Source organism: Zonotrichia leucophrys, chromosome 15 (genome assembly GCF_028769735.1).
Source record: "Zonotrichia leucophrys gambelii isolate GWCS_2022_RI chromosome 15, RI_Zleu_2.0, whole genome shotgun sequence".
Classification (NCBI taxonomy): domain Eukaryota; kingdom Metazoa; phylum Chordata; class Aves; order Passeriformes; family Passerellidae; genus Zonotrichia; species Zonotrichia leucophrys.
This window is the reverse complement of record NC_088185.1, coordinates 4,601,506-4,621,608: the sequence shown is the minus strand read 5'-3', so window position 1 is coordinate 4,621,608 and position 20,103 is coordinate 4,601,506. Positions and strand designations below refer to the sequence as shown.

The window sequence follows — 20,103 nt, the reverse complement described above, 5'->3', positions numbered from 1 at the left end:
GGGACAGCCCTGAGCCACCGTGGGACAGAGCACTCCAGCACAGGGTCCCCAACCAGGAAAGCTGGATCCAGGTGCCCCTGCTCGCTCCCCAGGATCAGGATCAGGGATCCAGCCCAGAATTTGGAGCTCGGTGCAGCTGTGGCAGTGTGACGCTCCCTCCCTGCAGCACCCTTCAAAGGGCTCCTCCTTATCTCACAGCAGTGACACCCAACAATGACACCAGGACAGGAGTGGTGACTTCTTCACAATGCCAAGGGAAAGCTCCCCACCAGCCACAGCCTCCACTTGTACAGATCCTGGCAGATCCTCCCTGACATCCCCTGGTTTCTGGGGGGTCCTGGGGCTGTCCCAGGTCATATGCACTGCTCAAGAATTCCCCAAACTCAGGGACCAGCGGTGTAGATCAAGGCAGAGATAACCAACACTTTCACTTGGTTCTGGGCACCCACAGCACGTCCCTCTCTAGGATGGAAGATGAGCATCCCCTGCTCCCAACTTGGCCCTTCAGTCCCAGACTCCTGTTGGCTCCTCCAGCAACCCAGCTCATGACTCTCCTCTGATTCTGGAAATCCGTACTGATGAAATCCTTACAGATGAAATCCAAGATGTAACAGAGCTGAGCAGCAGAGATTCATTTGTTTTCCATCTTCCCAGCAGCACTGTTGACCCTGTGGATGTGCTGGGTTAACACTGGATGGATCCTGGGTGCCCACCAAAGAGACATTCATCCATGAACTTCCCACCCTGAGTTCTTCCCCCAGGCTGCAGTCCTCCAAGGGCTTCTCCAGTGTGGGTCCTTCCCATAGGGTCAGTCCTTCAGGAATAGGATGCTCCAGCCTGGATCTCTTCCACAGGATCATGAGTCCTGCCAGCAAACATGCTGCAGTGTGGGTTCCTCTTCATGGACACACAAATCCTGCCAGGATCTGCTCCAGTGTGGGTTCCTCTGTGCATGGACACAAATCCTGCCAGGATCATGCTCCAGCATAGTCTCCTCCACACTGCATGTGGATCTCAGCTTCCCTGTGGATCCCCATGGGCTGCAGGGGCACAGCTGCCTCACCCTGGGCTGCACCATGGGCACCTGCAGCATCTCCTCCTCCTCCTCTTTCACTGACCTTGGTGTCTGCAGGGCTGCTCCTCTGGCAGGTTCTCCCTCTCTCTCTGCTGCCTTTTGCATCGTGCAGGTATTTTTATCCGTGGCTAGAGCAGGATGTGCATGGAGCAGGATGTGGATAGAGCAGGGCTGGCCCCGTGGGACAGGGCGAGAACATCCTTAACAACTTGTCGGTTAACAAGCTGTGAAAGGAGACAGACAGCCAGGAGCTGGCAGGAATGAAGGACACCTTCCCCCCCTGAGCACCTCCTGCTGCAGAGCCCTTCTCCTGAGCTCCTTGCCACTGCAGGGACAGCAGCTGAGGCACCTGCACCAGCCAGATCTGCTCCCTGCATCCCATCAATCCGGCAGCACTCACTCGTGCAGCCGCAAGAAAAGCCATCTCATGGAGCAGCTCCTTTTGGGAAGAGCTCTGGAAAGCCATAGAAAAGCTCTGAGCAGCAGCTGAAGGGCAGTAGGCTGAGCCAGAGTGATGCCAAACATTCTCTCACCCCACCAGCCTTCCTCACTCTGCTTTGCCCCCTGGTTTGTGCTGGCAGCATTGGCTTTGGCCCCACATTCTGCCCTCCAGAAAGGGCCTGGCAGGTGCTGCCTTTGGTCCCCAGTGTGGCTCATCCTGGTGCTCATCCTGCTGAATCCCTGACAAGAACAAAGGGCTGGGTGCTGTTGGGGTGCCACTGTCCCCTTATTCCTCCCCTGACAGGGACAGGCATATCCCCACCTTACAGAGCACCCTGGCGAGCCAAGTGGTTAAAGACACACACAACTCTCAGCACCACATCCAGCAATTTCATAGCCCTGACAAGAGTGTAAATCCATCCTGATGGACTGGAAAATTGGAAAGCCGGTGCTCACGCCGTGTTTCCTACAGACATCTCCGAGCTCCTGAAAGATGCACTCGGTGGCAGCCCCGGTTCCAGCCGTGTCGCTCACGTCATGCTAATTAAAACAGAGCCTGTGTTTTGTAACAGGATTTCCTTGGAGCCTATTTTACTGCTCAGTAACCACTTTCAAATATTTGAGGAAATAAAATCGCATCAAGTAAATAACTTTTGGATTGCTCACAGAAGGTTACTCTGGTTTGGGTTTTTTTTGTTCCCAAAGCCCACTGGAAGCAGCTGCGCTCATCGCAGTGACAGAGGATGGAAAATACACAGATTTCTAAGGCTGCTTGTAGTCTACATCAAAAGCTGTGTGTTATTTAATCAGACAAAGCCTATTTCATTAAAAAAAACAACTGTCTGTACAAAATGGGATAACAAAGCGCCCCAGCACTCGGCACTGACCTGGAATACCCAGGGAACATCTCTGCCTGCTGGCAGGATGGGCCACGCTCACACCAGCCCATTTTGATGACCACATTGCCTTTCCAGAAATGCCCTGGCACTCCTCCGCCTCATCCATCACTTATTACCCATTAACTTCCGAACCCAGCACCACCTGACTCCCAGGGATGGATCACACACTTCCCTTTTTCCATGCTTTGCTATTCCAAGATCTCTGCTGCCGTTCTGGATGCCAAGGGAGCACATTCAGCTGACTCGGCGCAGCCTGGCTCCTCAGCCCTAAATCCTGCTCCCAGATTCCTCAGTGAAGGAGAAGTTAAAAATGTACAGAAGGAAATGTCTGTGACACTGTGACATCCACAAAGCTGCGCTTGAAATGGCATCTTTGTATATTCATAACGGCAAAAATACCGGAGAAGCAGAGGGCTGAGAGAGACTAATTCCATTTACTCCCGATCCAGGCTCTCCTCGTCCTTTCTGCCAAGGAGGAGAGAAGGAAGAGGAGCCATTTGCCATGGCCTTTGATTGCTCTCCATCAGACAATCCCCATCGCTGTTATCTGTGCTGGCAGCCTGGCTCTGTGCTGTTATCTCGTTGCCCGGGGTGCTGCCGCGAGAGCTCACTGCACACTTGTTGCAGCCCTCGCCGAGTTCACGCTCGGTTTTCCTTCCTGCCGGACACACCTGATCCCCTGGAAACATCCCCCCGTGGTGCTGTTCTCGCCACAGAGCCAGGGGCATCTCTGTCCTTGCTCCTGGGCTGTAACAGCCACCCCAGGAGTGCCCTAATGCATCAAAGATGAGAAGGGAGGGTGCAGATTTTGGGGGTGCAGAGGAGCCTGAAGTTCAGCCCCCCCCCCAGCTGCATTTCTGCTCCCAGCACTGCAGCCTCAGGCTGGTCTCATCACAGCCTGTATTGGACTCCCCAAATACATTTAGAAATCAAAATATTTATATTTTGGATCTCCCAGGGGTTCAACCGTGCCCCTGCCATCCCCAGTGCCCTGCATGGGCAGCGCTGCCCTGTGTACACTCAGCTGCCCACAATCCCCCTGCATCATTCCAGGGCACAAATAGTTTGCCCCCTGCACCATTCCAGGGTACAAATAGATGCCCCTGTTGGTGCCCACATTCTCAGGGTGCCACTGCTCCAGCACAGGCTGCCCAGAGCCTCCTGGCACCAGTCCCTGTGCAGGGACGTGCCTCTGCTGCCTGCTCTGCGCCCGTGGGTGGGTGTGAGCGGATGCTGAGAGCAGAGGAGAGGCTTTCACACCTCCTCTCTGGTGATCTAAATGGCTTCACCAGTGCAGAGCACCCAAAGCCACCAGCCAAGCGCCCGATGGGTGCAAGTCATGTGAAGATGGTTTTTTTTCTTGGATGCACGAACAGAAAGAGCAGCAGATGGAGCACAGCAATCTGTCTCAGCGGGGTCTGATCCTGCTTCTCCCCAGCTGGAGAACAGCAGGATTCTCTGCTCTGGGCCCTTGGCTGTCTGTCCCCCTCCACACAGATGGACAAGGCTCCCTCCAGGCACGGGCAGAGCTGCCACGTCGCCACGGGCTCCAGGCTGCATAGGCAGGAGTTGGGATTTCACTGCAATAATTCACCAAACCTTGTAAAGGGTCAACTATTTATCAGCTCCCTCTCTCTGCCAAGGAAAGAGGAGTTCAGCACGCTGTGTTCTTCCACCATGAGATTTATGGCAGATTGTGCCAAATCCTGTTCCCGGGAGCTGGGCTGCCTGCTGATGCTCCCAGTGGGACTGGGGCAGCCCTCCTGGCTCAGCACACGAGGCATGAGGGAGCTGAGAGCCCTCGCTGGGCCTGTGCTTGCTGGCTTTGCTTCCCAGCTCCCCCGGGAGCTCAGGATGGTCACACAGAGCAGCCGAGATCAGAGCTGGGTTTGTGTAACACCCCAGAGGAACGTGCCTCCCTGTGTGTCCCCTGGCTGGAACAGGATGCCAGAACCGGCAGAGACTTCACATCTGATTCCTCCACACGTTTGTGCACGTAGACAGAGCACAAACCCATGCAGGTGAGCGAGAAATGCCACCCTCTACATCCATCGCTGTTCTGCTGCCCAGAAAGGGAGGATTCTGTAACACAGCCCCTGTCTGGAGAGCCGGGTTCAGACGGAAAAGTCAAAGTCATTTAACGCAATCTGACCACAAGAGCAGGGACTGGAGAGGGCAGACAGCACCGCGCAGCACTCCTGACACCAGGAGCTGCTCGTGTTTGCTACAAACACCCTGCCAGCCCCGGAGGGCAGCCTCAGGCCCCAGCTCACTGCAGCGCCGGCACACACCGACCTCTCCCTTCTCCCACGAACAATCCACACTGGGAACCCCACCCAGACCCGGCTGCCTCGTCCTGGCACCCCGGCGCTGCCGAGGGGCTGGGCACAGGAGCCGCTTCAGCCGTCCCCAAGCCCCAGGCGAGTTTGCGGTGACTTTGCCAAGTCACCCGCGAGCGCATCCCGGAGCCCATTCTTAGGTCTGGCACCGTGGCACTGGTAGAGGGAGCGGGTCTGCGTGGGGACGGGGGACACGTGGGACCAACCGAGAGCCCCTGGATAAACACTCAGCCCCCACGGACACCCCCTGACCGAGACCGTGGGGCGGGAACACAGCGGGGACGTGGAAGTGAGGGCTGGAGGGACACCGGGGGCTGGGGACACACCGGGGGCTGGGGACACACAGAGGGCTGGGGACACACGGAGGGCTGGGGACACACGGGTCTGCTCTCCCTGCAGGAGGGAGGGAAGGGTCCGGCGCGGTTCCCGGGAGGCCGCGGCCGGGAGCGCTCCCGGCGGCGGGAGCTGTCCGCCCCGCGGTGCTGAGCCCCGCGCTCCGCCGGGCCCCGCTCCCGGTGCCGCTGCGCTTCTCCGCAATGCCAGAAGTTTCATCCCGGCCCGGGGAGAAGCAGAAGCCGGGGGTCTCCCATGGGGGATGGCTTCCAGCAGCCCTCTCCGCTCCCACCGCCCCCTCCCCGGTCCCGGCTGCATCCCCCCGCGCCGGGCGGTGCCCCCTCCCCGGGCCGGGCGGCGTTGGGCCCCTGGCAGCCCCGGGGAGCCCCGCGGCCCCGCTCCGCCCCGCTCCGTCCCGCTTACCTGGCCGCGGGGCCGCGGGGGTGCCCAGCAGCAGCAGGGCGAGCAGGCAGAGCCCGCGGGGCCCCGGCATCCTGCGGCGGGCGCGGCGGAGCCTTCGAGCCGATGCGATCTGATCCGAGCCGAGCAGAGCCGCGCTGAGCGGGGCCGGGCCGGGCGGGGGCGGGCGCTGCCGGCGGAGCGGAGCCGAGCGGAGCCGAGCGGAGCGGAGGGAGCGGGGGCGCGGCGGAGGGCGGACCGGAGCGGGGAGCGCGGGGAGCGCGGAGCGAGCGGCGGGGGAGGGCGCCGGCGGCCGCTCCGGCCCCCGCGCAGCGCCGAGAGCTCCGGCCCCGCCCGCGGCTCCCCCCGCTCGCCCCGGCCCCAGCGAGCAGCCCCGGTACGGCTCCCGCAGCAGCACCGCGGTTTTCTCCGTCCTCCTCGGCTTCTTCCCCCTCCGGGAGTCCTGGTCCTCCCCCAGCCTGATCAGTGCTCCCACTGCAGGCCCCCCATCAGCCTGGCTCTTGTCCCATCTCACTGCCCCCTGTCCCTAAGCCCCCTACAGCATCCAAACCCCCCTCAGCACCCCAAGCCCTTCCCCCTCCCTCCTCAAGCCCAGATGTACCCTCTTTCCCTCTCCTCCAGCTCCCCCAAAGCAGGCTGTGAACAGGGCAGAGGGGCTGATGGCTCCCTTGGGATCAGGGATGCTCCGGGATTTCTGGCCCTGCTGCTGGAGGGAGCTGCAGCTGTGACCTGTCTGACCTCACTGGGGCATAGAGAACCACTGTTTGTGGGTGCTGCTTAGGGCCCCCCACAATGTTGGGCTGGCCATGGGTGAGAACTGGGGTACCCTCAGTTCTGCAGCAAAGGAATCAGCACACAGGCAGATCCTGCTCGGGACCTGGCCAGGGCTCCCAGCAGGCCCCTGCTGAGCCCGCAGAGCACACGGTGTGATTACACTGACTTTGAGAAGAACAGAAACAGAGCGTTGACTCTCCTGAAATCCCTGAAATGTTTACTGTGAATCACCTCCCGGGCAGAGCGCCTGGTCCTCCCTGGACCTGTCAGCTCAAAGGGCCAGAGCGATGCCACGAGTGCACACCACCAGTGTCAAACAGCACGAGACGCAGCCCAGCCCCTTCCCTAAAGAGCCGCTTTGTTGATGCTGCCATCTGAGAAGTCCCCCTGCTACCTTCGCGGGAACAATTACACTGATCCCGTTACCTCAGCAACAACCATCGCTCTCCGGTGTCACCACCGGTGCCCCCGCAGCACGCACCGAGGCAAGGAGCTGTCCAAACACGGGGACCGGTCCTGCTGAGCTCCCTCCTGCCGCTGGAAGCGCAGGCAGCAGCCCGGGGATGCTGCAGGTCATTTGCATTCCCGGTGTCGCTCCCAGCCGCTGCCAGCTGGGAGCAGTTGGGCAGCAGGCTCGAGAAGAACAAAAATAAGAAAGAGAGAGAAAGCAGCGAGAGGTGCAGCGTGTTATTTAACACTGTTACTCTCATGCCCAACTGGGACTCGCCTGCTCAGAGGTTTAATTTGGTCGAACAAAGCTTGTGGCACAGCGAGCCCAGCCTGCACTGCTCCCCCTCTTCTTCCCTCCCGACCTGCCGGTGCTAAAGATAAGAGCTGTCTCTCATTTAGCAGTTCTCCTTGAGTGATTTTTATTGTGCTCATCTGCATTGTAGTAAACTCCTAAGATAGCCAGATAATAACAGCAGTGCCATGGAAACAGGCAGGAAAAAGAGACCAAACACCGTATTTGTGATGCAGAAATGCCCACGAAGTGGCAAAAGTTGTTAGTGATGGAGAGCGAACGGTGAGGCTCAAGCCTCAGCTGCTCAGCCAGGCTTAGGGGGTGCAGGTGGGCCCCTGCACCCCATGGCATCACACCCGGGGAAGGAGGGACCTGCTGCTGGGAATTGTGCTGCCTGGGCTCCTCCTGTCCCTCCAACAGCTTTGCTGGGGGCTCAGGCGAGCTGGGAGGCTGGAGTGTGTGTGGGGAGACGGGCTGGGATGGAGCACAGGATGCACGGTGGGATGCACTCCCCAGAGCTGCTGTGATTGGAATCATTTCCCTCCCGCAGAGGCGCCGGGGCCTAATGGGCTGTGAAATCTCACCCGGAGGAACAGCGGGGTGTGTGTGGAGCTCCTGGGATCTCCGAGCTCCTGCTGCTCCCCTGAAACACCAGGGACCTGCTGCCACCTGAAACCCCTGCAGCTGGAGCAGCTCCGGCAGCCCTGGCATGGCTGGGCATGGCAAAAGTCATTTAACAGCCCCAACAGGAGCAAGCAGAACGTGGCCTCTTGAGCTCCCTCAGCACCACTCAGGGCCAGAGATGTGGTCAGAAACCTGAGGCATTCCAAGAAACAAGACAAACATCTCCCGAGGCCACTTTATGGGCATTGCTCTAATTAGCACCGTGTTCATCGGCCATTACCTCAGACCTTTGATTAACACTGGAGAGAATCAATAACTGCTCTAAAAAACTCAGATAAGTTTCACAGCTAATTTTAATTTCACATTTTAATCTTGTATTAATGTCAATCTTAATTACCATAATTAAGTCAGATGTGACTTAGCAGGAGCAGCTTGGAGATAAGATGTTCAAGGCAGACGGTGCCTTTCTGGTGCAGCTCACTGGGGTTTGGGAAGGGGCTGATGACAGGGACCGGGGGGTCCCACAGGAATGAAAGGGACCGGGGGGTCCCACAGGGAGCACAGGACACCCACTTTCTGTCCTTCCCAATGTCCCCAGCCTGGGGTTTGTCCCCTGGAGCCCCTCAGAGTTGCTCTGCCTTTTGGCAAAGGGTTGTTTTCATTTTGGGTGCCCCCAGCCCCAGCACCGGGCAGCACAGGGAGGTGACAGCCCCACGGTGCCAGCCATGCCTGCACTCCCCTTGTCACAGCAGCTGAGATCCATGAGATCCGAGCTGCCCAGAAAATCAATCCCTCATTTATTTCCGCGCCTGCGGTGCCGCAGCCGCCGGTGCTGCCGCGCTTGCTCTGCAGTTGTGCCCCATCCATCGATCGATCACCGCCCTCTCACAGCTCCCCTGTGCCCCCAGGGCAGGGACAGCGCTGCCAGGGGCTCCAACCAGCCTGTGGAACCCTGCACACATCCAGCTTTGGGATCCTGCAGCAGGGTGGGACAGACCCCACAGGCAGCTCCTGCAGCCGCAGGATGGAGATGGGGACAGAGATGCTTTGGGGACAGAGCCCACCAGGACAGAGCCTTGACTCTGTGTGAGCCATCCCAAATACACTGAGGGTTGTTTTGAGGGTGCAGCTGCTCCTGGGGCTCCCATGAGGACCCAGAGAGCAGGCAGGAGTGTGACCGTGTTCACAGGGGTCTGAGGATGAGGGAAGAGAAGAGGATCTGACTCCAGGCTTCAGAAGGCTTGATTTATTATTTTATTATATAGATTATATTAAAACTATACTAAAAGAATAGAAGAAAAGATTTCATCAGATGGCTAGAAAATAATAGAATAGCCAAGAATGATAAAAAGGCTTGTGGCTCAGCTCTCTGTCCGAGCCAGCTCACTGTGATTGGCCATTAATTAGAAACAACCAACATGGCCCAATCAGAGATCCACCTGTTGCATTCCACAGCAGCAGATAATCATTGTTCACATTTTGTTCCTGAGGCCTCCCAGCTTCTCAGGAGGAAAAATCCTAAGGAAAGGATTTTCCATAGATGTCTGTGGCACAGGGGGTGCCAGGCTGCTGCCCCTCCTGCCCTCTGCCCACCCAGGGGAGCAGCCTCCTCCCTGCAGCTCCCTTGGGAAGCTTTCAGCCCTCCTCCACTGTGCCCAGAGGGGCTTCAATGGCACCAGGAAGCGGAAAAATAACCTCAGCTTTGGGCTTGGAAGCAGAGGTGCCCCGTAGTGCAGCTGAAAGGCGGCTCTGAGGAGCCGTGCCCGGGCTGGGGGCACTGCTGCTGAGTGGCAATATTGTCCCAGGGCAGAAAAGGCCTTTGTGCCTCTGAGATGGCAGAGCCACTCCAGCCTTTGGCTTTGGGAACGGGGCTGATTGCCTGCTTTGCCTCCCAAGCACGGCGCTGAATGGGGGGTTTGAGGCCAGGCTGGCACGCTGCCCCTCTGAGCCTGTGCCAGCGGGCACAGCTGGGGGCCCGCTCAGGAGGGAAGCCCTTGTTCCTTGTCAACAGAAGAAGACTTTGCACAGCTTGAAAATAGGCTCCCTGTTGCCCACTGGGCTTTGGAGGGGGCTGAGGGACACAAACCCTCTGAGGGGAAGGCAGGGATGCACAGCAGCATCCCTGTGGGGCTGGAGGGATGGCACAGCCTGCCCAGGGTGCTGCTGTGTCCCCAGAGTCACCTCTGCATCCCTTAATGTCCCTCTGTGGGTCACCCCTTCACAGTCCTTTATCCCCCCATGGAGCAAAATCTCTCCCTGTGCACCAGGACTGCAGCCTGGGAGCACCTACCTGAGCCCACGGCTGCTTAATTCCCCAGCCAGAAATCAGGACATTGTTTTATGCTCCATACATAATTCATCATTCAGGGCTTAATTAACTGAAGCTCCTCGTGGCAATGCCTGGAGAGGCTCCCACCAGCTCCAGGCACTTGCAGCCACTCCACTCCATGGCTGCCAGGCTCCTTCCCAAGGCACTGGTGCTGCTCTGCTTGCTCTATCCACGTTTCACTGCTGTGCTCTGATGTCCCAAAAGTTTTCAAGACTTTTCTGCTGTGATTTTCAGTTCTTTGCAGCTCCAGCAGAATTTGCATCAGTCACGGAGCAGCCAGTGGCTCCGTGGTCCCCCCCATCCTGACCATCCCCACAAATCCTGGAGAGATCTGCAAATCTGCCTTCTACAAATCTGCCTTTCAGCTGGAAAATACCTGCTCTGGGGAGGCTTTCCTACCTTGTCCTCCCTTCTCTGCATCCATTCCAGAGTCAGTATTCCTGCCAGGACTGCTGGTGTTTACTCATTGCATCCCATATAAATTGCAAGAGAGATTACACTGATACATAAAACAGCATTTGTAAATCCAGGAGTGCACAGAGATGCTGTCCTCTCTTGCAATTCCTCCTTGAGGAATAACAAGAAGTTTTTATGAAGTGAGGCAGAGTGCAGCATGATTTTACTGCTATGCCACTGCCTCTGGAGAGAGGGATTTCTTTGCCTCTGCATTACTCCACACTCACTGTAATCCATTAATTGTCTTCAGGAGGATGCTCTGGCTTTCTCCCTCACATCTGTGTGTTTCAGAGTGTCCTGATCCAGGCAGGAGGGCTCAGCACCAGTGCTCAGCACCCTGAGCCATGCAGGAATGTCCAGGAATGCTGGGGGTGTCTGCAGGACAGGATGAACTGGATGCAGCCCTTGGCCCTCAGCACCAGACACAGGTAAATATTTTTCATTTATCTGGCTCAAATAATTTCCCCATGGGAACCATAAAAGCATTCTGCGAGGAACTGATGCAATCAGCATTCCTCAGTGATGCTGATTGGGAATAATCCCTGAGTTGTTGGAGCCACTGGAGAGAGAGGGGGTGAGCACCAGTGGGTGGGAGGGAAAGGAACAGGAAACAAGGGAAAAGAAGGAAATCACAGATTCCAGTCTGTTACCAGTAACCATGGCACTGTGAAAGGCAGGCTTTGTCCAACAGCTGATTGTGATCTGTGAGGGGATGATGCATTTGAGGGAGGGAGGGAGGGAGGTATCCCATGGCTGCCGTGGGTTGCTGTGATGGATTGGATGTGGCAGCAGGCACATTCTCCTGGAATCACTGTGATGCAGTATCAGCACAGCGCTTCCTCTGCGGGAACGCACTGGCTCATGGACAGATCCAGGGAACAGACAGACGAGGAGAATCACCCCCACAAGGAGGAATCAGTAATGAGCCCGCTCAGACCTGGGCCTGCAGGCAAACCCCAAATCCCTGGAGAGGCTGCACAAGCCAGGATCAGTGGCTGGTTACCAGAGCAAGGACCTGCAGCCACACAGCACAGCCCTGATCACAGCACACAGCCAATTATTCTGCCAAAGCAGAATCACTCATTTCTGTGCCACGAAACGGGGGTTGGAGGGTCCCAGGGACTGGAAGGTCCCTCTGCAGTGGCTAAAGCAGATGGCATTGCTCAGATCCCAGAAAGCCCCTGCAGATGGAGCAGGGATGGTGCTTTGCTCCCCTCCAGCTCTGCAGAGGCAGTGGCAGCCCCACAGAGCCCCTCCTGACGGCCTGGCCAGCAAAACCTTGGGCCAGCAGGGCCACACCTGCACCTGCTCTGCTTTGGGCACCCTCAAGGACCAGAATCCACGAACTGGATGGCACAAGGAGCAGGACAATGTCACAAACTGCAGCTGTGCATCACAGAGGAGGTGACAGCCCCCTCCCAGCCCACCCCTGTGTCCTCCCTGGTGCCCCAGGCACGGCTTTCTCTGCAGAGCCTGCTCGTGCTCTTTGTGGGGGGAGGAAAAAGGGATTTGTACTAAAGCTCTTTGCATGAAAAAATAAAATCCATACTGTGCTGCTTTGCTCTGCCCTGGCTCCCAAGCTGTGATGTTTCATTGATTAGCTTGTAAGAGCTTGGAGCTGAGCCCGCGCTTTGCTGGGAGCGTTTCCGCAGCTCCCGCAGGTGGAGAGCCATTAACCGCCCCCAGCCTGTCCCTCCGCCTCCCGGGAGACTCTGGCGGAGGCTCTGGGCTTGTTTAAAGAGGAAAAGCCCAAAAACACAGCCCCCACAGCGTGGCTGGGGTCCTCACACCTTACCCTGGGCTGGGGACATGGTGGGGTCCTCACTCAGAGCATCACCCCAGTGCCCATCCTGCAGCTCTGGGATAATAACTCCCAGGGATCCTAACAAAAGCACATTTCACTCGTGCAGAGCTGTTGTGGAGCTCGCTGGAACTTCCCTCTGCGGGTGTCAGGGTGATGAGAGGCCGGCAATAATCCCTGGCTACTCCCTGAGCGCTGCTGTGCTCTGGGATTTGTGGGGATGACAGAGCTAACGTGGCTCCTGATGCTCCATGGGATCCTGAATTTCCTGGAGGGGCTCATCCCAGGATGTCCCCCTGAGCTCCAGGCCATGGCTGTACCCAGGGGGTTGCTCTGAGTGTTTTGGAAGAGTGGGAAGAGACCCCAACACGGTGCCAAGGGATCTGCAGGGATCTGGGCAGGATTGGAGCAGCAGGAGGGAGGCTGGTGATAAAAACCAGAGCAGGATGCCGGTGCTAAAGTGATCTCAGCTTTTATTATTATAAAAAGAAAGGCCTAAAGCAAGGGGGTCAAGCAGGAGCGTTCCCACTGAGGATGGAGCAGCGCCAGCACTGGGGCTGCTCAGCAGCGATGGCCCTGATGTTCCAGGTGGAGCAGCACAAATTCAGTAGGTCAGAAGCCCCTTTTTATCCTGTTTTTTGTCCCTTTGGATTCGTTTCTTTTTGGATTCTTCCTTTGCATGAAGGTTTTAGGCCTTGATTGGCCATTACAGCTCTGTCCAGGCTGGCTCGCGGCGCACTTTACTGAGGTGTGTTATGGTACCTTGAGTTCCCTATTTTTTATAACTACCCTTTTAACCCCTTTTAAAACATAATAACCCAACTAACAGTACATGCTTAACAATCTATCAACTATTTTACAACAGTTTTTACCTTATTTTTAACGCTGGGGAGGAGGAGGAGCAGCAAGAAACACGTGTGGAGCGCTGGCAGAGCTGCAGCATGTGCAGTGGGAAATGCAGCAGGAACTGCCATGGGATTTAGGGAATGCACGGCAGGAATCACCGACCTCACTGCCCAGGGCTGTGGCTGCTGCTGCCCGTCCCCCTGCAGGGGTTTTGGTGAGTGTGCAGTGCTCCTTTGGTGGGAAAACCCATGGATTCCTGCATCTGCAGCACATTGGGAGTAGTGCCTGTGTCCCCTGGGAAGGTGCTGCCTCTCCATGGCATGGGACACAGAGCTGCCACATGTCCTCTGCCCACCTGGCATGGACTGAGGCAGCACCCCAGGATGGTTCTGAGCATGGTTCCCTTCCCATCCCATCCCATCCCATCCCATCCCATCCCATCCCATCCCATCCCAATTCCAGCCCCATGTGAGACATTTCCAGCTGCAGACAATGAGTGTGTGAGGCACCGAGTTGCTGTGTGTGTGCCAGCTGAATGACACGGCCGTGTCCCAGGACAGCTGAGCTCTCTGTGAGCCCCGGGGAGGTGGCCCTGTCCCTGTCCTGTCACCCTGAGGTGGCACCAGAGCTGCTCAGGCTGCGGCTCAGGCGGGGCTGGGAGAGCGGCAAGGAGGCTGCAGGTTAAAGGAGGTCACTTTATTGCAGTCAGCACTGCTGAGATCCCTGAGCAGCCACGGGGTTAATGGAATAAACCAGGGAAATTTGTAGAGCTCTCCCCAGCGCTCAGGAGATCGGTTTTTGTTTTGTGTTTGGCAGTGGAAGCAAATCCTGCTCCGCTCTCCCTGAGCTGGCCATTGGGATGACAGAGTGAGGACTGGTTTGGATTCCCAGGAGGGAATCAAATACTCCACATACACAGTTTCTATTTTAATATTCTGTTATAACCCAAAACTATATTTAACACACTACTTAAGATAATTAATACAGCATAAATTTCTAACATAACACATAGAAGCTCCTTGGGAAAGGTGCTGCACCAGCCCCAGGTCCCCAGACTCTTGGTGTCCCTGAGGCCACCATGTGCCCATGAGGGACATGGGGCACACAGCCCAGCTGAGTGCAGGGAGGACACAACATCGTGGGGAATTTAATAGAGGAGAAGCCTCCTGGCAGCCCACGTGTAGGTCTAATAATTTACTATAACTGCCTTTATGGCAGAGCGTAAAAATCTAAAATAAGGCTGGGAATTGTCAGAGAATCCCACACGGAGCTGAATTTTTGCGTAATCAGAAATTCTGGAGGCGCAGTTTTCAGGCTCCAGTGGCTTCCTCAGGAATCTGAGGTGTTCACCAGGCTCCCACAGACCTGGTGATGGGTGATCTTCTCTGATGAAGATCTCCAGTGCTCCTGTCCATCCTCAGTGATTTGGGAGCCAGAGATCCCTTCTCTGCTCTGATTCTGGAGAGCAGCACCCCACCCTGCACCCTACTGTGGAAAATGCATATTTTATGATTGGCTTTTCACAAATATTAAAATGAATATCATATGTGTTATGTTAGAAAGTTATGCTGTATTGATTTTCTTAAGTAGTGTGTTAAATATAATTTTAGGTTATAACATAATGTTAAAATAGAAACTATGTATGTGGGATATTTTTTTAAAGAAAGGAATGAGGTACTTGCAGTGAGATAGCAGCCACAGGAGACCTGAATCTTTCAGAGAAAGAGAATTTATTGCTCCATTATCAGAAGAAATGAACTTCTTCCTGCCTTGCTCGGCCATGAAGATGCTGTTAGGATTCAGAGGAAGAAGCTGATGCTGACCAGAAAGAATCCTGTGTTTGAATGGAATTTATGCATCATGCATGACGTGTATGAATATGCAACAGACTGTTGTTTTTAAGGGTTAATCTTCTGTTAACATGGGTCCTTTTTCAGGCTTATTTTGCCCAGAAAAAGGTACCCGGATGTCCATAACTCTTTGTTTCTATTGTCTCATATTGTCCTAATCCAAACTGTCCAAATTATTATTACTCTAATTATATTACTATTCTTATAACCATTTTATTACTATTTTACTTCTAAAATTTTAAAAATGAGTGATTGTCCTTTTTCACACTCCTGACCCCCCTCCAGCTGTCCCAACCTCTCTGCAGGGCCCAGCGAATGCACTGAGAGGTTTTATTTCTCAGGCCCAAGCTCTCCATTTCCCTCCACGTGGCACAGGGCTGTCCCTGGAGGGTGACATCAAGCACCGAGGTAATTCTGCCTGCAGTGCTAACCCTGAGCCCTTATCACAATCACTCCCAGGGCCGCTGGATGATACTTGGTAATTACGTGGCTCTTTCATCTGGGATCTCAGAGCACTTAGTGATCAATTAATTACACTTTCAGCAGGCTCTGGCCTCGGTGCCAGATGCAGATCAATAATCCCTCTCCTGGGAGAGGCTGGCTCTGAGTGACACAGCCCTGCCAGCACAGGATGGTGCCCAGGGAAGGTGGAGGATGAGGGCATGGAAAGCTCATGGGGGAGAATCACAGCATTTCAGTCGGATAAAACCTCTAAGATTTTCAAATCCAAACTTTAACTGTGGGAACACATCCCTTTGGATGTCCAGAGTTGCTGAGAACCTCGTCAAGGGGCTCTGAGACCCTGGTACCCAGCCCAGAACACCTGGGGGGTTACCAGCTTTGTATGAGGACGTGAAAGTCACACAGGTTTGAATGGTGTAATAATAAAATGATCACAGGGTGAAAATGTAGATTTTAGGATTTTTGGTTTGGGGTTATGGGGAAGAGATGGAGAAATCAGGCCGTGTCTAGCCTTTCTTCTTCTTGTTCTCCATTTTCTGCAGTGATGTTGGCACTTTGGGATTGGTCTAGAGTAGAAGTGCACTAACATAGGTGATAGGTATTGGGAATTAAGTGTAAATATGTTATACGTAGTTTGTAGTATAAAACGACAACACAGAGTGCCTGTGGCTGCCCTGCTGAGCAGATCTCGTCTGGGCAGAAAGAAAATTTTATAGATAAGAACTAATAAACAACCTCAAGACCAAAACGTGAAGAGTCCAGACTCATTCTTCAGTTATGCAGACCAAAGCAGAGACATCCTGCACATCTCAGGGCAGCAATTATCAACCAAAAACCCGAGACTTAACCAAGCTCAGGAGGATCCTGAGCACTGCCAGCTCTTCCCCACCCTCCACAGGCTTTGTTCCCCTGCTGTTGGAGACAGATGGGAGAGGGGAAGTGCCAGCAGCTCCTCCTGGTCCTCACAGCCCCAGGACAAGCTGTTGGCTTGTTGGACACAACAGCACTGGGAGGAGTCCTGGCAGGAGCCACCTGAGCACAGGGCATAAATCTCCTGCCAGAGGGGAGCCTGGCAGCACCCAGGTCTGGATTTATAAATGTAAATAAGATGGAAAGCAGGAATTGCCCTCAGGACATGCAGGGGTGGAAAATACACAGTCTCCTGCTGAAAATTCTTCAGGGTTTTCAGTGGTTACTGCAGAAGGAGAAAATTCACAGGGCTGGGGAGGTGCTGGAGGAGGGAAGGACCTGCAGGAGGATTTGGGGGCAGAATGGGAGGGCAGAAAGTTGCCAAAAGCTGCGGGTCCATGGCAGCCCCATCCCTCCTGGCAGCAGGGCAAGGATGGGGTCAGGTGAGGACCTGAGGTCCTCAGGCAGGGCCGAGGATTAAGCCCAGCTGGATCTGGGGGTTTCTGGGGTGTCAGGAACCAGCCAAGGGCCAGCCATGCTGACAGCCCACAGGGCTTCTCACCTCTCATTACAACGAGCTTTTCCTCACAGACCTGTTCTGTGCTGATATAAATGACACAAATGGGGAGAGTTATTGATATAATATAATATAATATAATATAATATAATATAATATAATATAATATAATATAATATAATATAATATAATATAATATAATATAATATAATATAATATAATATAATATAATATAATATAATATAATATAATATAATATAATAAATATAATATATAATATATATAATATAATATAATATAATATAATATAATATGTTATGTTATACTATTTATATAATGTATTTATATTATATTTGTTTATATTTATATATAAATATAAATTATACTAGGATTACTATATTATATTAATACTAAAACTATTCTAAACAAAGAGAAAGGAGACATCAGAAGGTTAGACAAGAAGGAATAATAAAAACTCATAACATGACTCAGAGAGTCTGACACAGCTGGCTGTGATTGGCCATTTTTTAATTAAAAACAAGTCTCATGCTGGCTAAACAATTCTCCAAATCACATTCTGCAGGAGCAAAACATGGAGAAGCTGAAGCTTCTCAGCTTCCCAGGAGGAGAAAAAGAAATCTTGGCAAAGGGATTTTTCAGAAAATATCACAGTGACACCCTCCCTCCTTTCCTCCCCGTGTCACCCGGTGCCACCTCCAGGGCTCCCAGTCCCTCTTCCCGGTGCTGGTGAGGGTGCTGGCACATGGGATCAGGTAAGCAAGGGCAGGTTTTGTCCCCCTGGGATGGTGGTGTGCACTCTTGGCTGTCCTTCCTCCCTTGCAGGCAGCCTCAGAGCCCAGATGGAGAGCGCCATACGGAGTTTGGTTTCCCTCCCAAAACACACGCGGCACGTTCCCTGCCTGTCTGACAGGCTGTCCGTGCCAGGCTGTGTGACACGGTGACAGGCACAGACAGGGATCAGCCACCTCCCTCAGCACCCAGGCAGGGACGGGGACATAGGTGTGAGGAAAAATAATCCACAAACACCAGAGGTTTATGTCCAAAAACGAGACAGAGGAGTTCTTTTTTCGGCTTTATTTGAATAAAGGGAGAGGTCATGGGGCATTCCCCAGGCATCTCTCCAATTTTTGGAGGATGCAGCCTCCTTTTTATCCCAACTTCCCAGCTACATTTCCCTCCTCTCTTTCCCCATTGGCTGAGGTACTTGAGAGTTTCAGACTTCCCAAAACACCTGACACCAGAGATTCCCCTCTAATGCATAACCCTCCCTTTTAATTTCTAAGTCTTACTGAATTTAGGGGTTTTTCTTCCCCATTGTTTCTTTCACCTTTAAATGCCTAATTTCATTTCTCAGCAAATCAAAAGTTTATTAGTAAAAGCAAATATCTTTTTCCCTTCATCCATCAGTGGAATCCTTCCCATTATTTCTTTTATCTCCCAGAACTGGTTTTATCCACCAGCAGACCCACAGCTTCTTTGTAAAGACAAATCTGCCATTCCTTTCACAGGGGAGCTCTGTCCCCACCACTGGGCCACCAAATCCTTGTCACAGGGCACAGGGAGGAGGTTTGGGAGCTGAGGGCAGGTGTGGGACACAGGTGTGGTTATTAATTGTTGTGGTGTTGTGAGGGTCTTCAGGATGAGGTGAGAGATGAGAATTGACACCCAAGTTCTCAGAAGGTCGATATATTATTTTTTATATATATTATATTAAAAGAAAATTATATACTAAAGAAAGATAAAGGAGACATCAGAAGGTTAGACAAGAATGAATAATAAAAACTCATGACAGACTCAGAGTCTGACACAGCTGGGTGTGTGATTGGCCATTAATTAAAACCAATTTACATGCTGGCTAAAAAATTCTCCAAATCACATTCCAGAGGAGCAAAACATGGAGAAGCTGAAGCTTCCCAGCTTCCCAGGAGAAGAAATCCTGGTGAAGGGATTTTTCATAAAATATCACAGGCTCACACAGATTTTTGCTTCCACCTGGGGCTTGTTACTGAGAGCTGCTAAAAAAGCAGGGCTGGCCTTGCAGGGGGGTGAGGAAGAGGATGGTTTTTACAAGGGTGTGTGCAGTGCTGGGGTAAGTGAGAATGGCTTTTAGCTGGAGGAGGGTATATTTAGATTAAATATTAGGAAGAAATGATTATTTGTGACTGCTCTGAGAGCTGTGGGTGAGGGGATGTCCGGGCATTGGGATGAAGCTGTGCCAGTGCAGGCACAGAGGTATGAGCCATCAGCTGGGATTTCTCCAGTGCTTAAAAGCCTCCTTCACATTCTGTGCCACGAAACACAGCCGTGATTTTTGCTTTACAAGCGTGATTGCTTATAACAGCATGAAATTACAGCCAGAGCTGGTCAGCCTGGTAGCAGATAAGTGGAGATGGGACTGTGGCACTGTGTTGGTACATGGGGAGGGAGGGTGGCAGTCCCTGGTGAGCCACATCTCTGGGATATCCTGGTGGGGAGCCCAGAGGAGATGGAAGGGCAGAAAGGATGAGTCAAGGGGCTCAAACTGGGAATAAACACGTGGCTGCTCTGTCCAGGGCATGCTCAGCCTCTCATTTGGGAGCTCCAGCTCTGAGCACCCTGCTTCAACACTGCTCTGTCCCACACCTCCCTAAATCCCTGTAATTCCTGGCATTTTCCTCACTCTCATAAGCTCTTTTACCACTCTGAGGAAAAAGACCTCCATTTACTCATCACTGCTCTAATTCCATTTGCAAGCTGTGGGCGTCAACCAGAGGTGGGACAGCGGGACCTGGGCAGGGTTCCTGGCAGAGCCAGCCTGTGTGTGCTGGGTGGGATTGATTTCACGGTGCACAAACCGCTCAGCAGCAGCCCCTGCCTGTCCTCCTGCCACGCACAGCACTGTGGAAAATTCACTTATTCGCGTATTAGACCGATTCTCTGAAGTTCAAACCTTCCAGGTATTTCTGGTCCCTCCCAGTCTTGCCATCTGCTTTCATCCCTGTGCCTCCCTGGTTCTGCTCTGCTTCCCTGTGTTTGTCAGAGGGCAGATCAATGAGCTGGGGGCTGGCCCAGGGCTGGGAGCCTTTTCCTGGCCACTGCGCTGTGCCAGCCTGACCTTTGCAGGGAGCAGCCCAGCGCTGCTGCACATGGCATTCCCTGTGCCACAGCAGCAGCAGCACAGCCAGGAAAGGGCCCTTCCCACTGTCTGGGTGTGCTCGGTGCCCAGAGAGCCATGAGCATCATGGCATGGGCAGCAGGGGCCTTTGTGGGGTCTGCAGGGCTGCTG

General features: G+C 53.8%; 1 protein-coding gene across 2 annotated transcripts in view; it reads right to left on the bottom strand.

The window, feature by feature from the left end:
- SEZ6L (seizure related 6 homolog like) overlaps window positions 1–5,827 on the bottom strand; it is a 41,398-nt gene extending 35,571 nt beyond the window's left edge. For both annotated transcript variants that reach the window (XM_064726620.1, XM_064726621.1), the window contains exon 1: window positions 5,511–5,827. In XM_064726620.1, the coding sequence (XP_064582690.1) occupies window positions 5,511–5,580 (70 nt within the window). In that variant the 5' untranslated portion in view covers window positions 5,581–5,827. The remainder of the gene's footprint in view (window positions 1–5,510) is intronic.
- Window positions 5,828–20,103: the final 14,276 nt, after the last annotated feature.